This window comes from Struthio camelus, chromosome 1 (genome assembly GCF_040807025.1).
Source record: "Struthio camelus isolate bStrCam1 chromosome 1, bStrCam1.hap1, whole genome shotgun sequence".
NCBI lineage: Eukaryota > Metazoa > Chordata > Aves > Struthioniformes > Struthionidae > Struthio > Struthio camelus.
In genome coordinates, this window is record NC_090942.1 from 206,952,425 (window position 1) to 206,970,167 (window position 17,743).

The 17,743-nt window shown below is 36.9% G+C and overlaps 1 protein-coding gene across 8 annotated transcripts in view; it reads right to left on the reverse strand.

Annotated features, from left to right (window-relative positions):
* GRIA4 (glutamate ionotropic receptor AMPA type subunit 4) overlaps positions 1-17,743 on the reverse strand; it is a 236,462-nt gene that overhangs the window by 40,497 nt on the left and 178,222 nt on the right. For all 8 annotated transcript variants that reach the window (XM_009678442.2, XM_009678443.2, XM_009678448.2 and 5 more), the window contains exons 10-13: positions 16,315-16,521; positions 9,072-9,442; positions 7,510-7,708; positions 2,099-2,346 (exon numbers count right to left, since the gene is read on the reverse strand). In XM_009678442.2, coding sequence (XP_009676737.1) covers positions 2,099-2,346; positions 7,510-7,708; positions 9,072-9,442; positions 16,315-16,521 — 1,025 coding nt within the window. The remainder of the gene's footprint in view (positions 1-2,098; positions 2,347-7,509; positions 7,709-9,071; positions 9,443-16,314; positions 16,522-17,743) is intronic.

The following is a 17,743-nucleotide window of genomic DNA, read 5'->3' on the forward strand; positions in this document are numbered from 1 at the left end:
ATCTTCCAAGATGTGAAAAGTAAGTGCTGTTGATCACCCTAACAATAGCTGCTGTTGCCCAGTTAGACCAAATTGTGACCTCTTGAAACATATGGGAGCTTTGTCTTTAGTTTGGATGGAGCTGAGATTTTACACCGCATCTTTACAATCATGGACGTGCTCTTCCTCTCCTTTCTTACGATACTATCTTACTAGGCCCTCTTCGTTCTACAGCTAACTGCCTTATGTCTGGGACCCATTGCTCCTAGTTATTTTTATCTAGCCAACTGAACAAGCTGGAAATAAACCCAATTTTAATACACACCAACTTCCACTGGCTAATAATGCTCATTATAACAGGCTGTCTCCTGTTGCTGGTGTTGGATACTGTGCTGAAAAGAGTGACAGGAACTGAAGAGCACCATAAGGCATGCTTAGAGCAAGCAAATGGCCCACTGCTAGGATATATATGACAGCAGCTAAGATGATTCCCAAAAAGTTTGCCCCGGCTTTGGCATAGTAAAGCACGACTGTATCAACAACGGGCTTTTCTTTACTGAGTTGCAGGAAAAGCAGCTCTAGTCATAACTGCAGGGCTGCCTACCACTGCTAGGTTTTCTGAAACACAGAAAAAGATAGCAATATATTATAAATATAAAACAACAAGTAGGTGGCTGTGTGCTCTGAAAATATATCCGCATAATAAGCCTACCTTTCCTATCATATGCTGCCTTCTACCTTAACAGCCCCATGAGTTCTGGATACATTTTTCTTTACAATTAATATTTTTATTGTTGTTATTTTCTGTCCCTTATCTCCCTATTTTCTCTTACTACTTTATTCTGTGGCAATGATAATAGTTTTTAAATCTGAATGGTACTGAATGTTAAGGACCAAAAATTCATATTCAGTCACTGATGTAACTGGCCTGATTTTCCCCTGCACATACTAATCTTCTTTTGATGCAGATGGAAATGAGTCGTATGATACTGATTCACATCAGTGTGTAGTACAGTTAAAGCTATTGAGGTTTGTGGCATTACGTGCAGGTTGAATCTGTGAGCTAAGAGTGAGTCTAGTTATCTGTACACTGGTAGTGACGTTTTCGCTATAGTCATAGATGTAGACAGGTACCTCCGTAGCTATTTCCTGCACAGAGCCTGTTGCAAGCTGTTGTTGTGAGCACATGGGAGAAGAGGAGTGCTGGCTCCTTAGCATGCCATTGCCTCTCCACCCATGCTCGCATGCACCCGATCGCTGTAAGACTCCAAAGGCCACACTCTCTCCATCCAGAAGTTGCTCTTTTGCTTTAAAGAAAATTGGCAAGTCTACCAGAGGAAAAAAAGCAAGTTTTGTTTGCCTTAAACATTAAAGATAATGCAATGGTAAATATTGCCAATTTTAACACAGAACTAGTACCTTTGCCTCTGTTTCCCTGACAATTTGAATAAAATCAGACGATTTTCTATCTGTGAATCAAAAACTCTCCTACCTCACTAAAGGAGCCTGATATCATGTTAACGAAATACTGGTGAGTTTGAAGGCAGTACTGAAATGCGTAGTGCTAAAACACAAACTTATTTTTCTTTTCTAAATAAGAAGGTGCTTTAATAAAAATGCTTTTATGAAGTTGCTTTAATGAAAGAATAGTTGCTTCTAAGTGTTGAGATTTGAAAAAAAAGGATATTACAAGCAGCTTCTTATTCAGAAATTAGCAGCCAAGACCAATAAGCAAAACAAAAAATGTAGGGATATTACTGATGCAGATACTGATGCAGATAATGTAGGCATAATACTGCTCTATAGGGTTGAGTGTGGTGAAAAAGCTGATGAAATTGAACAGCTGATGTTATTTCCATTGAGGCTGACTTCAAGTAGCTAGTGTTCAACCAGTTTGGTTTTTATATGGCCTTGAAAGATATGCCAACTAAAGCTGTTAAATCCATATTGCAATTAGAAAACTGTTACCTTTGTTGATCAAAAAAAAAAAAATGAAATGGAAGAAAAGAAAAATAACATACCATGTTCACACACAAAACAAAAAGAGCTATATCAGGGACATCAGGGAAGGTGGAATACTATAACAACACATGTTATATTGTTATACTATTCCACCCACCTTAATGGAGAACCCTTCGGTGTGGCTACGCCATAGCCTTTCGAATCCAGATTTCCTCCCACTTTCATGGTGTCACATGGCTTTCGTTGCTCAATGTATTCATTCATGGTGGACTCCAGCAGGAAGGCAAACTTGCCCTTGGATTTGCGGACACGAGCTACTCCCTCTGCAGTAGTCCTAGTGAACACTGATGGCTCTGCTGACTTCATGTAGGTCCACATCTTTTCATACACTGCTATTTTTGATCTCTGGAGAAAATTAAAAAGAAGTTAGATACAACAAAAGAATATTGTAACATTTCAGAATGGCATTATTCAAAATAAAATCCATCATACTTAATTTTTCAAGCAACTGGAGTTGAGAAAATCTTACTTGGATAATGACTTTCTCTGAATTCTTTATTTTAAAAGAAATAAGAAATAACAATATTAATACTACAAAATCACGCATCACTTTCAGATACTGCTGACCTCCAGGAGTCATAATAAAAAAACTTCAAAGCTAGGGCTTAAATTTATTGTTATACAAAAGCAGTTCACACACCCAAAGTGTTGTTTACATACCCATGTGTAGGTTTCAGGGAATTATATAACAAATAGATATCCCTAATAAACATGTGTGGGAAAGAGAAAACAATAAAATGGGCCCCCTAGAAATACTGAACTATATCTTGAAGTGTTTCTCAGCTTTAACACCCACTTCTTCAAAACCACAAAAGCTGAAGTAAGATTTTTGCTTTTGTAATTCATTCATGTTACTTTCAGAAAGGCTGCACAATATTTCAAGATGTGGTTCACAATACAGGACGTAAACAGCAAATATGTCATTAAAGGAAACAAAATGCCCTAAGCTTTTGTCTTAAAGAAGTGCTAGGCACGTTTTTAGGACTCCAGTTTCAGTTGCTCTTATTTTAAAGACTGTGATCCTGCAAGTAATTGAGCAAGGTATGTTCTTGCTCAAAGAATGTGCAAGAATTCATGGCTTAGAGTGCATTAGCTGGAAATTTTCCTGACTGAGAATACTTAGTGCAATCACAAATAAAATACATTTTCATAGGAAGGAAGGGAGGAAGGAAAATGAACTTGGAAACCACAGTGGTGAAACTGCTGTCAAGATGGAAAGCTTCCTATTCTTATAATTTCATTCAACAACCAGTTTACTTCCTCCAGCAACAGGGATACATAAATGCAAACTAGAAGTATGTCAGCTGAGCATAAGACAGTATTCTTATTTGGATTAACTATTTTTTATCTTTAATAACACATGGCACTTGTCTTCTCTTATGCACGGTACGAGAACGACGTTTTTACCTGTGGCTCAACTCAGTTTTTATACAAGTCAAGAGGAGTTTCAAGTAAAACAAAGTTTGGTCTATACGCCCATTCTTACACTGTGCTGAGCACTCCAGGAAAATACTCATTATTATAAAGTCCCAAAATGAAGGGCCTTAGAATATTTAAACATACATCAAATCATAGAAAGCTAGGTATTATTTAAATTGAGAATGGCTTTAAAAAGAGTGGAACCGAGCCTCTGCACAGGTGAGAATAACTTCCCTGAGCATTTATTTGAACCAACTACTGAATGATTGTATTATTACTTAGAAAATAACTTGTTAGAGAAGTAGGTCTGCAAGTAAGCAGCATTTAACCAGCAGCATTTGAACAGAAATGTTCAATAAAAATACATATATCAGAATATCATAAATTATCCTTGCCTTTTTCCCTTCTATTTTCTTTCTTTCTTTTTTTTTTTTTTCTGGTCTGTATGCATCATTTCCATGGAATATAATAAAATTAAAATTAAGAACAATATCACACAGCTGATTATGTCTATAATCACATCCTGCCTTGTCACCCTTTCTTTCCACTGTAGTCACAACCACTTTGCATTTACATTAGGTGGCTGAAAGCAGAACTTAAGCCAAGCTACCCACGTAATTCTTTTGCTCTACACTGATAAAATCCCATGGATTTAAATTACAGCTAGGAAAAAAAAAAAAAAGGAAGAGAGCAGCAATAAAGCAGGCATCATTTCAAGAATGTTTACTTGCCTTTGTGTACGTGTAATTTCAATTATTTCTTACATCTTAACCTCCATATCATCAGATTCTTTATAAGGTAAACAAATAATAGGTCACTTTCCTTCAAAATTAAAAACATGTAACACAAAATGCCACTATTACTAAGACGAAACTATATCCTAAATCAATTTTAAAAGGTTGAATTTAGACATATTTTTTAGATCTATTTATCTTTGCCCATCAAAAAATGGGCACAGAAAATACGGAAACTTGAACAAGCCAACTGCTCTTTAAGAACATTACCTTCTCCTAGGCTTTCATTTGGTAACATGCAGCACATACCAAAGTGAAAGTTGAAGAGAGCCAATAGATATTCCTTCCTATCCTATGAAGAAGCCTTGCAGCTTCCCCCCCCCCCCCCCCCCCCCCCCCGTCAGCCAAACTATGCTGATTTTCGTTTATGGCTTTTCTGAGTAAGAACGCTAAAACTAAGTTCTCTGCCTTTTGAGTAACTTGCTCAAAATTGCACCTCTCACTGCTTCCAAAGCAGGAAACAATATTAAATAGCTAATACCAGTAAAGGAATGAGTCTTCTTTATGACATCTTTAAAATTACTTTTCTCTTTTCTGTTTTCAAACTGTAATTAAAGCAGGCTGAATAGCTGCTCAGAGTTTCTGATTTTGATCAGCTATAAAAATGTCCCAAAGGACCACATTCAGCCAGACAGTAATCAATCAGTCTTAGAGGAGTTAAGGATAACTAATTCCAAAACTGATGCCATTTCCTCCTAAGCACACAAAGTGTTAGACTCGGTAAACAGATGGACTCTTCTTTTAATATCTCTTGAGTCTAGTTTGAATTTATGCATTATGCAAACAGAATTTTTGGAAGTATTTTCTGTTAATGATATTTTAACATTGTCCCTGTCTCGTGAAAAATATTTTTTTAGAAATAGCACACACAATATCATTAACAATCACTGTGCTGTTGCAGAGATTTGCAATAATTTGATGAAAAGGCTTCAAGTACATCCTTTTTTAAAAAGTGATCAACAGCCTAAAACTTGATTATGCTTTAAATTTTCCATGTACAGCTATATACAATATTTATGGCTACTTTTAATGTTTTCTGTTATATTTTGAAACGGAAGGGAGGACATTGATTTTCCTTATTTTTTCTCCTAATCCTTAAAGATTAACATGACAGGATGGCGGTCATTAAAGCTGGAAAAAAAAAATCTTGTTTCATTTTAAGAAGACATCTTGCTATTTGCATGAAACACTAATTAAGGACAAAAAAAAAAAAAAAGAAGAAAAACTATCTGCCCTTACAGCATGATTTAAAAAATCATGAAGGTTTTGTGGACCAAGACTGTTTTTATGTCAAAGGGCCTGACCTCATTACTTCAAAACCATGGCTTGTCAAAGTATTTGAAAACTCTTAAGAAAACAACCCCTTGCTTTGTTCTTTCGGATTTCCTTGGAAATTCATTTTTGCATCATTGCCTAAAATTTGCAAGCACTGGAAACTCTTGAAAATGAAACAAGTTCATGAATCTAAAATTAAGTAAAGCTGCCTGGTCCTCAGCACCATGGTGTTAATTAGCATCCCAACTTCATCCTAGTTGAAAGAACTATTGATATGCATATATGGTCACCACCTCAGCTTGAGGTGGACTGAAACTGGAATCCCCAGACTAAATGCACGACTGCACAAATGGAACTAAAGAAGAATCTATGGGTTAAGTACTGAGGAAGAAAAACAGTAAACAATAATGAAGGGCTACATTCTTTTCGATAAAATAGGAAATCTGGCCATCTCAAGATCACAGTATTTTAATTCTCAGAAAAGCCCCCTATATCTGGTCATTTTGTCAGGCCTCAGGGGTGAAATCAGGGCTTTCAGGGATCAAATGCTGAGTTTCTATCACTTGGGGTAAAGATCAAGGCTTGCAGAAAGTGTCTATAACATCACATTTAGTTATGTATCCACACACTCGGTATATAAGAAGATAGGTTGAGTTAGAGACCTGTTAGCCATCTGCATCCATTAATAAATTAGGTATCAAGCCTAAACCATTTCTATGGGATCCCTCTACAATCCGTGCAGAGAGGAAGATACCTCAGAGGGTGATTTATTCTATTCTAGGACATCAATTGACTACAGAAGAAATCTAGAAGATTAGCTTGGACTAAACACCTTATCTTAGACGGTTTCATTATGTGAAGACCCAATCACCATATGTCAGTTAAGCATCACTTACAGTTTACAAGGCATCATCTTTTTACAGACAAAAAATAAAAAACTTATGAGCTGTTCTGTAGAGATATCTCTTGCAGCAAAAAGGCTATTTCTTTACAGATCTTTTTGGGGATACTCAGCAGCTCCCCTTGAATTGATACTGTTTGTAGTTTATAAATCCCATCCATGATTTTGTTAATAATGTGTATCTGGTTGAGTGAGTTTAGTTTGGCCAAACTGAAAACAGTGATGGGAACACTTGACACAGAACATAGCCATTTCAAAGAGAGAGTGAGGAGAAATTATTACTCCGTCTTTCTCTCTTCTAAAAATGCCTTAACATTCACCTTGCAGTTAAATAAAGGTCCTGAACAGTTTAACTTCTAAGGGTCATCAGCTCACAGCATTTAGTCAGAGCCACATTCAAACACGAAACGCACACATGTTCAGTCAGCTAAGCTTAAGTTTCACTGGTCAGAGACACGAAACGAAGCAGGAGAGATCATTTATTATACACTCTTTGTGACTCCCAAGCTCCCTATTTTGCAGCTGGTAAAGGGGGAGGACTACACACCAGCCACATTAACAAAGGAAAGCAAACGAAAATGAAGTAATCAACAGAGACAGCACAGACATGTGAATGGCTATTTAGGCTATTTCCTAACGCTCCAACCACATTCCCCCAAGTTATATTTTCTTTTTATTATTCATCTGAAAGTCAGCAAATTAAAAAATGCATTTCCTATCCACCGCCCAAAACCCTAAAGCAAAATGCACACACCAAAACCCATAAGTAGAAGTAAAACCAACAAGACCTCATGGTATCATCATAGACATTCAATGCTGCACATTATTTCAGTACTGTGGCTTCAGATGAATCAATAGTGTGCCGCTGCTTTAATTATCGCTGGTTCCATTATCCCTCGGGGTAGCTCTTTTGCCTGATGTGACAGGATCAATAAGCTTTCCACAAATTAAAATGATTGAAAATTCCAATAAATGGTGTTGGGGGTAAACAAGTAGCTCAAGTATTGCAGGAGTTACAAACTACATTATAATTATTTGCAAAGTAACACCATTTCACCCTTCATTTTACTGCAGAGCTGTCCCATGGGGAGAGCTGCTCTAACAGATATGCCAACTTACTCTGAAGAACTCTTTTGTTGACCCTGAGTCCAGTGTCCCATATGCAATTTCAGTTTGTTTGGCAAGGTCTTCTGCACTTTCTATGGGTGAGACCATTCTCTCAACAGTCAAGAAAGCAGCAAGGTTAGCAGTGTAGGATGATATTATGATGAGCGTGAAGAACCACCAGACACCTCCAACAATGCGACCTGAGAGGGATCTAAACATGAATAAGATAATGCACATTTTCCTGTATCTTAAGCCACGAAGAGAGCTAGACATAAAGAGAGAAGGTGCCATTATTAGTGAGCATATATCAATATGTAACAGTCAATGGGAATGCGATTGCTTTCATTTTAAGAACTGCTACATTCATTTTTCCCTTGAATTATAATGCCTACAGTACAAAGGCCAGTGTATAAACACATATCACGCATGCACGGAGGCATGAATTCTCTTCAGTAGTAATCCCAGTGTTCACTTAATTTCAGGGAATGCCTAACATGGCAAAAATTTTGTCAAAAATCCTGGGTAGCTAATCTCTTTTTGGAGACAAAAGTAAAGCACCGTAGCTGAAAATCAGTATCTCTCTCTGTTTTCCCTTAAAAAAATGACGTAAAAGGCTTTACACATACAGTACATTGATTCTAGCATTTGAATGTTCCTGTCACTCATACAGTGCTTGTCCTTTCATCACAAACAAACTTATTAAGCATTCTACAAACTACTGCAATAATTTGAAATTTTGCCTTTAGTTATTTAAGGAACAAGCACTTTGTGATTACAGAGACATTTATGATAAGTAATAAATTCTTTTTTCTGTTTCAATACCTGTAATTTGAAGAGAAGGCTGTTGAAGAATAATGAACATCTAGTCTTAATGAATAACAGTTTTATTGCTACCTTTTGTTAGGAAGCAGAGTTAGGCCAATGCTGAGCGCTTTCAAAATCTCGATGTTAATGGCTAAAGGGAAGCATCCAAGTTTGAAAGAGTGGGCCATAATGTTTAATTAAGAAGTTGAAGTTAATACAAACTGAAGTTCCAGAACATCTAAAAATCTTGAGAAATTCAGGACTAGGATCATATGTTACATCCGAGGTACCCACTCTATAAAGCATAGCTTGTTAATACACTGTGGTTTCTCAGAAACAGATGGTCAAATATTGTCTCTCATAGAAAATGATATTGTGGAAGCAGTGCTGTAGAACTTAATAGGGAACAAAAACGGGGCATTCATTCAGGCAAGGCAAATATTCCGCATAATAGTGTGAATTTCGTAATTATAATACAATTTAGCAGCAACGCAATTCCTCTGAAGTCAAGTCAATGGAATTGTCCCAGTGTGTACCTGCTGCTGTTGAGCACTGTTTGTGATTTATGTACATTGACATATGTAAAATAATAATAATGACTGAAATTCAAAGCAGTTTCTCTGTTGCCATTATCATAGCTATTAAAAAATTAAAATGAAAAGGCTTCCTAAAGAATGAACTTCTAAACACTGCCAGGAAAATAAAAGAAGGAAGATTTTATGCTTCAGTGTTGAAGACAAAAGGCAAATATAAAAAGATTTGACACAAACCTTGGGGAAATATCACATCCTTGTTGCATAAAGGCACCCAGGGAAAACCAGAGGCTGTTGAATATGCCAAACTCATTGGGAGGCTGATCACTGGGTCCTTCTTTCCCATCCTCTGGTTCTTCTGTGTGCCACTCATATGGGCTAAACCTGCTAACTAGGAACAGGACCACACTGACACCAATGTAGGCAAAGACTATGCACATCCAGATCTCATACGCCAAAGGGTCCAAGAAGGAAAATACTCCTGGTTTAGATTTCTGGGGCTTTTTGATCATAATGGATATCCCCAAACTCATAAAAGGCTTAGAAAAATCAATGACCTCTTCTCGTACCAAAGTGATGGTCAGAGGCGCAACAGCAATCTCTGCTTTCTATAAAGAAAAAAGAAATATAGATGTATAGATTAATTGGAGTTGGTTTATAAACTCAGCTAAGCAGATAATTCCAAAGGTATGTCATCAACATCAGGATACTGTGGCTTAAATTGTTTTTAGCATGTTCCTAGCCCGTTCCATCACAGTCTGTACTTACTCAATATGCTTTTATTAAAACGTTTCTGTTGCAGGTTTTTATTTTACAGAAGTATAGAAATACTTAATTTTCATGTTAAAGGTGAGACTCTCAAATTTTATAGACATGAGCGGCAGTGTACCCTAAGATAGATCATTTTAGGTATCAATTTAGTTTTTAAAGGAATTCAAGGAAGAATGCAAAATGATATGGGCCTACTTTCACTGAATGTATAGAAAATTTTCAGTGAGATCCCAGAAACAGTCATTTATTATTGTATTTTCCAAAGATACAATCACTCTTTTAGGGAAGTCAGCTCATACTCTCAAGAGACATTACAAATAGTAGGAAGCAGCAAAGAAGGTGACTAATTAAAGCTGTGATGCCACAAAACTGCATACATACAGTTACCTTGGGGGATAGATAGCTCACTAGGAATGAATTGGATTTCAAACAGTACATAAGGGCAAGTATACTGAAAGTAGTGATACAAGATCTTGCATTAAAAGGATACAAATAAAAGTGTGTTGAAGTCATTCCCATTAGAGAGACAGGAAATAAAAATTGTATGTTTCTCTAATACGTTTAGAATGAAGATGCCAGTCTCGAATGAATCATTACTGATGATGATGGTGATGATGCTTACAATTGCTAACTGTGATGTGTACATTAAATTGTAAGGTATTCCAGCTGTGCTGAAGGGTCATTTTTGTGCTCAGAGACTCCATACTAAACTAAAGTTTGCTCCTTGCCTTGCCTTGCCTTGCATGTTAACGATGTCATTACAACAGTACTTAATATAGGAATTGTAAGAAGTGCTGAGACCAGAAGATGCACTGGCGGGAGGGGAACAGAAATGCAACAGCTGCTGAAACCTTTCTTCTGTTCATCATCGCTGTGCTGTCTCCAGGTGATTAACCATGGGCTAAGGAGGGTAACTGAGCATGATATTTTGGCAAGACTTTGTTTTGGGAGCTCCTCTCACCCAATGCCAAGGACAACCCCTCAGCTGCAAATAAGGCAGACTCACAACCTGCCTTCTTTGGTGGTATCATTCTGCTTCTGTCCTCAATGTATGGGATAATCTTCTTATATTTCCCCCCACCCCCACTCCTCAGGCCTAGTCATCTTCACAGGTACAATTAAGAGTTACTGATAAATCTGCATAATATAAATATCTTTTCCCCCTCTTTTTAAATACTCAGCTGGCCCAAATTCAACTTACAGAATAGCAACTTGAGATATAGCACATAGCCCATAGTTTGGCAATGCATTTAAGCATTCTTGCCTTTTAGCCAAGGATATTCTTAAGGACATTCATACTCAGGAAAACGCACAAGGACATATCTAAATCTCATCAATTTCAATGGGATTAAAACATGCCGGAAATTAAAGATGTGCCCAGATAGTTTGCTTAATCCAAGCATTACATAAATAGCTCGTGTAGTAAAGAAAAAGGGAAACTAAAATGGAGTTCTTGTTGTCATTTCTCAACTTTGAAACAGAGAAACACATATAAAATAATGTCTGTTTTTCTTATTTTATGCACTAATTTATACCTAGCTATATATATCTTATGAAATTTAATTTAAAACTAATTTCTTGTAGCTATAATTTAACTGCAGTTGTAAAATACTAATTAATTCAAAAGAAGTGACTCATTGCAGTGTAATGGCCCTAAAATGCAAATTTACATTAAAATTCTTATATATTGACCTTCAGATTATATCTGTCACTCTGAAATAGTTGTGATATAAACATTTATCAGGATAATTACATATTAAGATATTATAGTTTAGGTAACATATTCTAAGTTAAAATCATCATCTTGCAAGAGTACCAGCCATTATTTCTGGTACTCAAATCATGGGTAAATGTAATGATAATATTACTAATTCTCTGCATTTTAATGTAAATTCTGTAACACAAGGCATTTTTCAAATCTTGTGTTCTTGAACCCTTGTGATTACATGAACATAACTGAAATACAAAATATTTATTAATATAAATAAATATTTATATTTATGTATAAATGTGAAGAAAAATGAGTCTAAAATATACTTTTCATATCTTTAAAATTGTAAAGTAAATATGGTTTCTATAGTCTAAGGACTGTAGGATGGTTCAGGCTAGTGGCATTGTTGCATATTTTTATACTTCATCTCACTTACTTATAAATTCCCTTTTTCTAGCAGGATTATTTAACTGTTAGTAGTTGAGCAAGAGTCAAGGTCTTTTACACTCTTAAGTTTCAGCTACTGTGAATACCTAATGTGGAGTTCTTGCAAGGAAAGAACTGAAAGACTCACAGAAACTGTGATCTATTACTGCTTGTCTTTTCTACACTTGACATATTCTGGTATCTTCATTAACATTTACTGTAAGTGATAGACTTGATTATGGGTCTTCAACAGTGTTGGCTAAGACTTGATTTCTGTGTCTGCAGATTGCTACTGCGATTAAAAAGGGAATTGTGAGGTTTATTAGTTTTTACAAGATGAGATAGAAAAGGGATGGCACCACTTCTGTGCTAAATGTGGAGATTTTAACAAAAAAATTGGCACATTGTATATGTTAGGTGAAACACTAGATGAGGTATATCTTACCAAATTTAAAAGCTTACAGAGTACACACCTCCATCAGAACTAGTTGTCTACACTACTCTGAGGAGTTAAAGGAGAGAAAGGAACTTATTCATCTCATTTCACAACAGCGGTCTAACCTCAGATAAATCATACTGTGAATAAACCTGCTTCATGCCAGTTAAAGTAAAGGGACACTACATGACTAGCTCACATTTAGATATCTAATAATTGGACCAAATGCAGCTTTTCCAATTCGATCATATTATTATTTTTGTGATATTATTTATTATTTTTTATGAGAATATTGTGTGCCACATTAAGGCTTATAAAGACTCTTCTTTGTTGAAAGCAAAATAACGACAATAGCTGTGCTTTATAAACATCAGCATTTTGGGTTTGCCCAGCCGGCGTATGTCACAGAGTATACACCATATAATTATGTATTTAAATGATTAAGAATGTACCAATGGTGCAAACTACTCATGCTTTTGTTCCCAGTGAAATCTGTTTTAACAAAGACTAATGATACATAGTTGAAACAACTGCATCTGTAACAACCTTTCAATCAAGGGTGCATCACTACCAAGTACAGACGGATCCGGGGTCCTTCTGATATTATACAATGGGACAAGATTAGGCCTGACGGTAAGAGACTTTTACTCTCCTGAACATATTATTACAACCTTGTGAATAAACCTGTGCTTGATACAAGTTGTATAGAGGTGGCAAAGCTATCTGAGAAAAATCAGGCAGCAAATAATTTCAACTTCAGAAGCTGATGGCTTCTCAGATGCTAAACAGAAGTGAGCTGTGACCTTCCGTGTTAAACAGTGACAGAACAGCATTTTGTGTCAGGAGAAAGAATACTTAATTGGGGCTGACTGCTAGTGCATTTGGAAACACCTCTTACAGATGGTTAATGGAATGTCACTCCCTGCCGGCATTTCTTCTGTGAATTAGCTCGTTATCAAAGGCTATATAGCCCCACAGGGACTATTGCCAGCATTCAGATACATCAGGGACAAATGACTAGGATTTCCTGATAGTTTTTAATAGAATGCTAAAAACAAAGCAAGAGAATAAACCACACCCTCCCCCCCCATCTTATGTATGCTTTGTCATAGCAAAATTGCGTGTTCCTCCTGGGACATGATGGAAAAACGAACTACAGAGTTTAGACAACAAGTGAGCTGCTCTGTGCAGTATGAGAAGGTGTTCAGCTCAGAACGGGCAAAGATATGTCGAGGGCTGCAGGGGAACATGGCTCGTGGGAGAAAACTGACACATGCATCCACTCTCCGTAGCACAAACGTGGGCTAAGTTGCACTGGGGTATGGTGTAAAGAGCAGGTGGGAGGGGAGACTCTCATATGACACAGGAAAGGTCCACTATCACTGGTGGGCACAAAAACCTCTGCTGATCCTTTCACGTGGTTGGGGATTAGCAACTGTAAAATGTTCCCCAGACACTCTAATTCACTTGCAAATGCTGTCCCATCCTGGCTGTATCCAAAGAGCCTGGCCTGAAGCACAGCCAACTAGTTAGACTATTGGTGATTATGATCTGGGAATCTATCGCAAAGACGAACATCCCCTTAGAGCAAAGCTTTGCATGACAGAGCCTGGCTGACTGATTTTTACTTGCTTTCCATATGTGGAATAGGCCAGGGGACCTGCTGCTGCGTGAACCATCTGGCCAGTGACAAAAGCAGTTGCAGAGGGGATGTTTTTTACTCTAATCCTGTGTGAAAATCCAAAGTAGTAAACTTTCATATGCTAATAGGAAGAACAATTTGCTTTGAAGTTACATCTATAATAATAAACTAAACATTCTTGGGGTAGCTCTTGGCCCTCAGGTCAGCCAGCACAGGATAGATTGTGTTGCCATCATGAAAGTTTTATAACCTCCAGATCACGAGGGCTGCATTCAAGCTGCTTATTGGGTATGGTCTCTCCCCGACGCTACTGTCCAACCGTGCTCAGAAATTGTTTCAGAGAGTAATAATAGGCCTGGGCCAAAACTACACCAGGGACCATTCTAGCAGTTTAGCAGATTAGGCAAGGCAGTTTCAGCTCCAGGGACATTCCTTGGCACTGCTTTTTATACCAGGATGGATACAACCTTTGGATGGTATAGTGAATAAACTAGGAAACAGCGGAGTGCTAGTGGTCCCTTTAATGCAGCAAGCAACTTTGAGAGCTTTGCTGTGGCCTCACTCACAGAGCTCAGTTCCAAAATTAAATGAGTCTGCATTATTCTTAAACAGTCAGTTGTATAGGAGCTTTAAAACTTAGCCGTCTAGCTCATGGCTCAAAGGAGCCTTCACCTCATTCTTTTTCATTGTAGAAAATAAGGTGCTGATCGCGTATTTTGGGATGCCTCGTTCACGCAGTTCATTTGCAATAAGTTGATTATGTCTTTCAGTTTTATCATTTTCAGCTATGTTAACAAACATCAGCAGGTAACCTTACGCTCTTGGTAGGAATCTGTGTGAGCCTCCTTTGTACTTTGATCTAGAATTAGAGCTGTTTGGTTTTGCTGAGACAATTTTTTTCAGATAAACAAAAGAAAAAGAAATCAAACAAAAAATCTAAAGTGTAATTTCATGTTTCATCTATATTTTTAACTAGATTACAGGCCACTGAAACTCTGCTATTAAGATGCTATGCAAGGGAATTTTCTCACAATTTGTAAAATTTCTGAGATGTTTTAAACCTACTGGTGTAAAACAATGCATGGGCATTGACATCCATGTGACGGTTGTTGTGATTAAAAGCCAGATAAGGACTTGCCCCCTCCTTTTCAGCCATTTGATAAAATAATTCTGATGATCAACTATTGCCTTTTAACAGCCTGAGAGTTCTGCTACTTGCAAAACACTAAAGCAAATATGTATACTGGTACATCTGTCCCACTCTTTAGAGGGACAGGTGATGTTGGTTCCTTAGAGAACTTCCAAGAACAGGTCTGTAAGGTGGGTGTAACTTTCCCATTCCCAGGAGAAAGGGCAAATCAATAAAACTCTCAGGCACCATTTCCTGTACTCCTACAGGACACAGTTTCACGCTGAGGAGTCCCCTGAACTGATACTACTGGAGGAAGCTTTGACAAAGTCTATCGATTTTACTTAGCTGACAGAAGGGAGCAGAAATGGAGCTACCGTAAAAGCTACCAGGCTTCGCCACATGTGGCCCTAACCCCCACTGGAATTGCCAGGCTCTGCGGAAAACTACAGACTGTAGGGTGAACTAGCTGGTATTCAGTAGTTCCTTACACAGAAATGGAGCATATTTCTTTTGAGGTCATTAGTAGAAAGGTTCTTATCTTAATAGCTTCAGGACTTCTTTTATTCTATCAGTAAAATAAAAATTTCTCTAAGAATGCTGACCTCAGTGGAGATATCAGCAACCGGAGCCATCAGCAACCACAGTGCTGAGCTTTGACTACCTTTGGTTACACCAGAGAGTGCAAACGTTTCTTTGGCTTTGTTGGAACTATTTTCATTTAATATTGCAACTTCATTTGTCTACAGAATTCTTAATTATTATGCTATGTGGGGAACGCTGCTCCAGATCACTGTATAACGCATACTCCTAGTTGCTGAGCTTACCAGGTTTGTTCTTAAATTTTATCATTGATGTTAATCTTAAAAAATTGGTTTAATTCTGGATGGTCTCAGTGTGTACTTGTCTGGATGATTTGTTATACATTTGCTTTAATATATGATGGTGGATTCTCCATCCCTCAGAATATCTAGACCAAGAGTGCTATCTTTTTTTAAAGATACTTAGTCCATGATAGTCCACTCCATGACAGTGAATAAATGAGTGATATTCTTCCCAACTGAGTTTTACAATATATCAGGAATAGATGGTATCAATGGTCCACTATTAGTTCTAACAGTAATGATTTTTAAAGGATGTTCAGACTAGGAAATGTTCTAATATTAGAAAGTACTTATTGAATAAATAGTAGAATTTCTATGAAGCCATTTAATTTTTACTTGAAAATAAATGAAAGCACAGAGATCTGAAACAGAACTGTTTCTTTTCTCTGACCCCAAGGTTAAGCAAAATGCATATATACTTCCTATTTTATGACTAATACTGTGGTAAGTTAAATCCTACTGCAAAAATTGGTATGCTTACCCCATAAACAAGTTCTCCCACCATCCCATTCCAGATTTTTGTCTCTGGATCCCTTGCTCCATATTTTCCATCAGGGACAATGGCAATTTTGTACTTGATACCAATATGTTTTGCAATTTCTGACGCCAGATCTACACAGTATCCTTCAAACTTGTCATTCCCTTCAAACGTATCATGGTTTTTCTTGAACATAACATATGGGGCTTCCTATAATGAAAGAAGTAGAACTGTAAAGGAAAAGTATACAGAATAGACTCTGAAAAGCAATATGTCATCTACTGATTGAACAACATAATTTTTATCAAAAGTACACAGATAGAATTAGCATATATATATTTAAATGTATGAATAGAAATCCTTATGAAGAGGTATACTATTTACGCTATAATTTCACTTACAAGTTTCACAAGAATTATCAACCTTTATGAAGTATAAACACTAAAATTTCCAAGAACTTATTTAGATTTTACTTTGTTTTAAGTGAAAGACCTTAGTGCATAGTAAACAGAAAGCATGAATAGGGGTTGAACCAGTGTAATGTAAACAATCTTGGGATAGTGCAAGGCATAATTTACCCTTTCAAATTAAATATATACACCTACCATCTAACATGGCGTGGTTATTGTCTATGTAACTTCAGATGTACAGCCTGAATGATTTGTTTTCTTGAGGTTTAGAATGCATAGTTACTAAGATGCTTTGTACATTTTAGTAAGATCATGGAATTATCTTCTAGAGGAAGTGAATACCTTCACTTCTGAATAAACAGTACAGATTTGGCAAGTTTTCTTAGCATGAATCTAAGCATAGACAAGAATAGCATTAAGATGACACTACCTTTACATGCTGCATGAAAAAGAAGTACCAAAGTATCATATTGGTTGCTAAGTGTCACTGGAAACCAGTCAAACCTGTCTTGAAAGCTGGATCTTACACTCCCTATGTATACCCTACTAGTGAACATTATGGGATTGCAAAAACAAGGTCACATTTTCCTTTTCGGCTCTTTGTGGATTCAGACTTTAGCAGTCATTATGTGAAATTATATTTCCTGGTGATATTTTAAATGACTTCACATAATCCATATTAACAGCCAGTTCCAGGTACAACACTTGCCACTAATGTCACCCTTTGCTTGACATCACCTCATAAAATACTGGCAATTTTCTGTTAGATGGTGGCTGTGCTGACTTTCAGCAAATGTTGATTTTTCAACATTGACCTTGCTGTTCCTCTGCCCTGTTCACATCTTTCCTACATACATAATTAGCATACAAATAAAATAAAAGTAAAATGTGTAGCTGAGAATGTCTTCTTCACTGAAATTACATGAAAATCAGCTGTAAGCAGTAGCAATTTTGTAGTCTACACTGCGTTTAACAACTGGCGGTTCTTGGCATTATGTGAGTGATGCGGGGATTGCATAAGC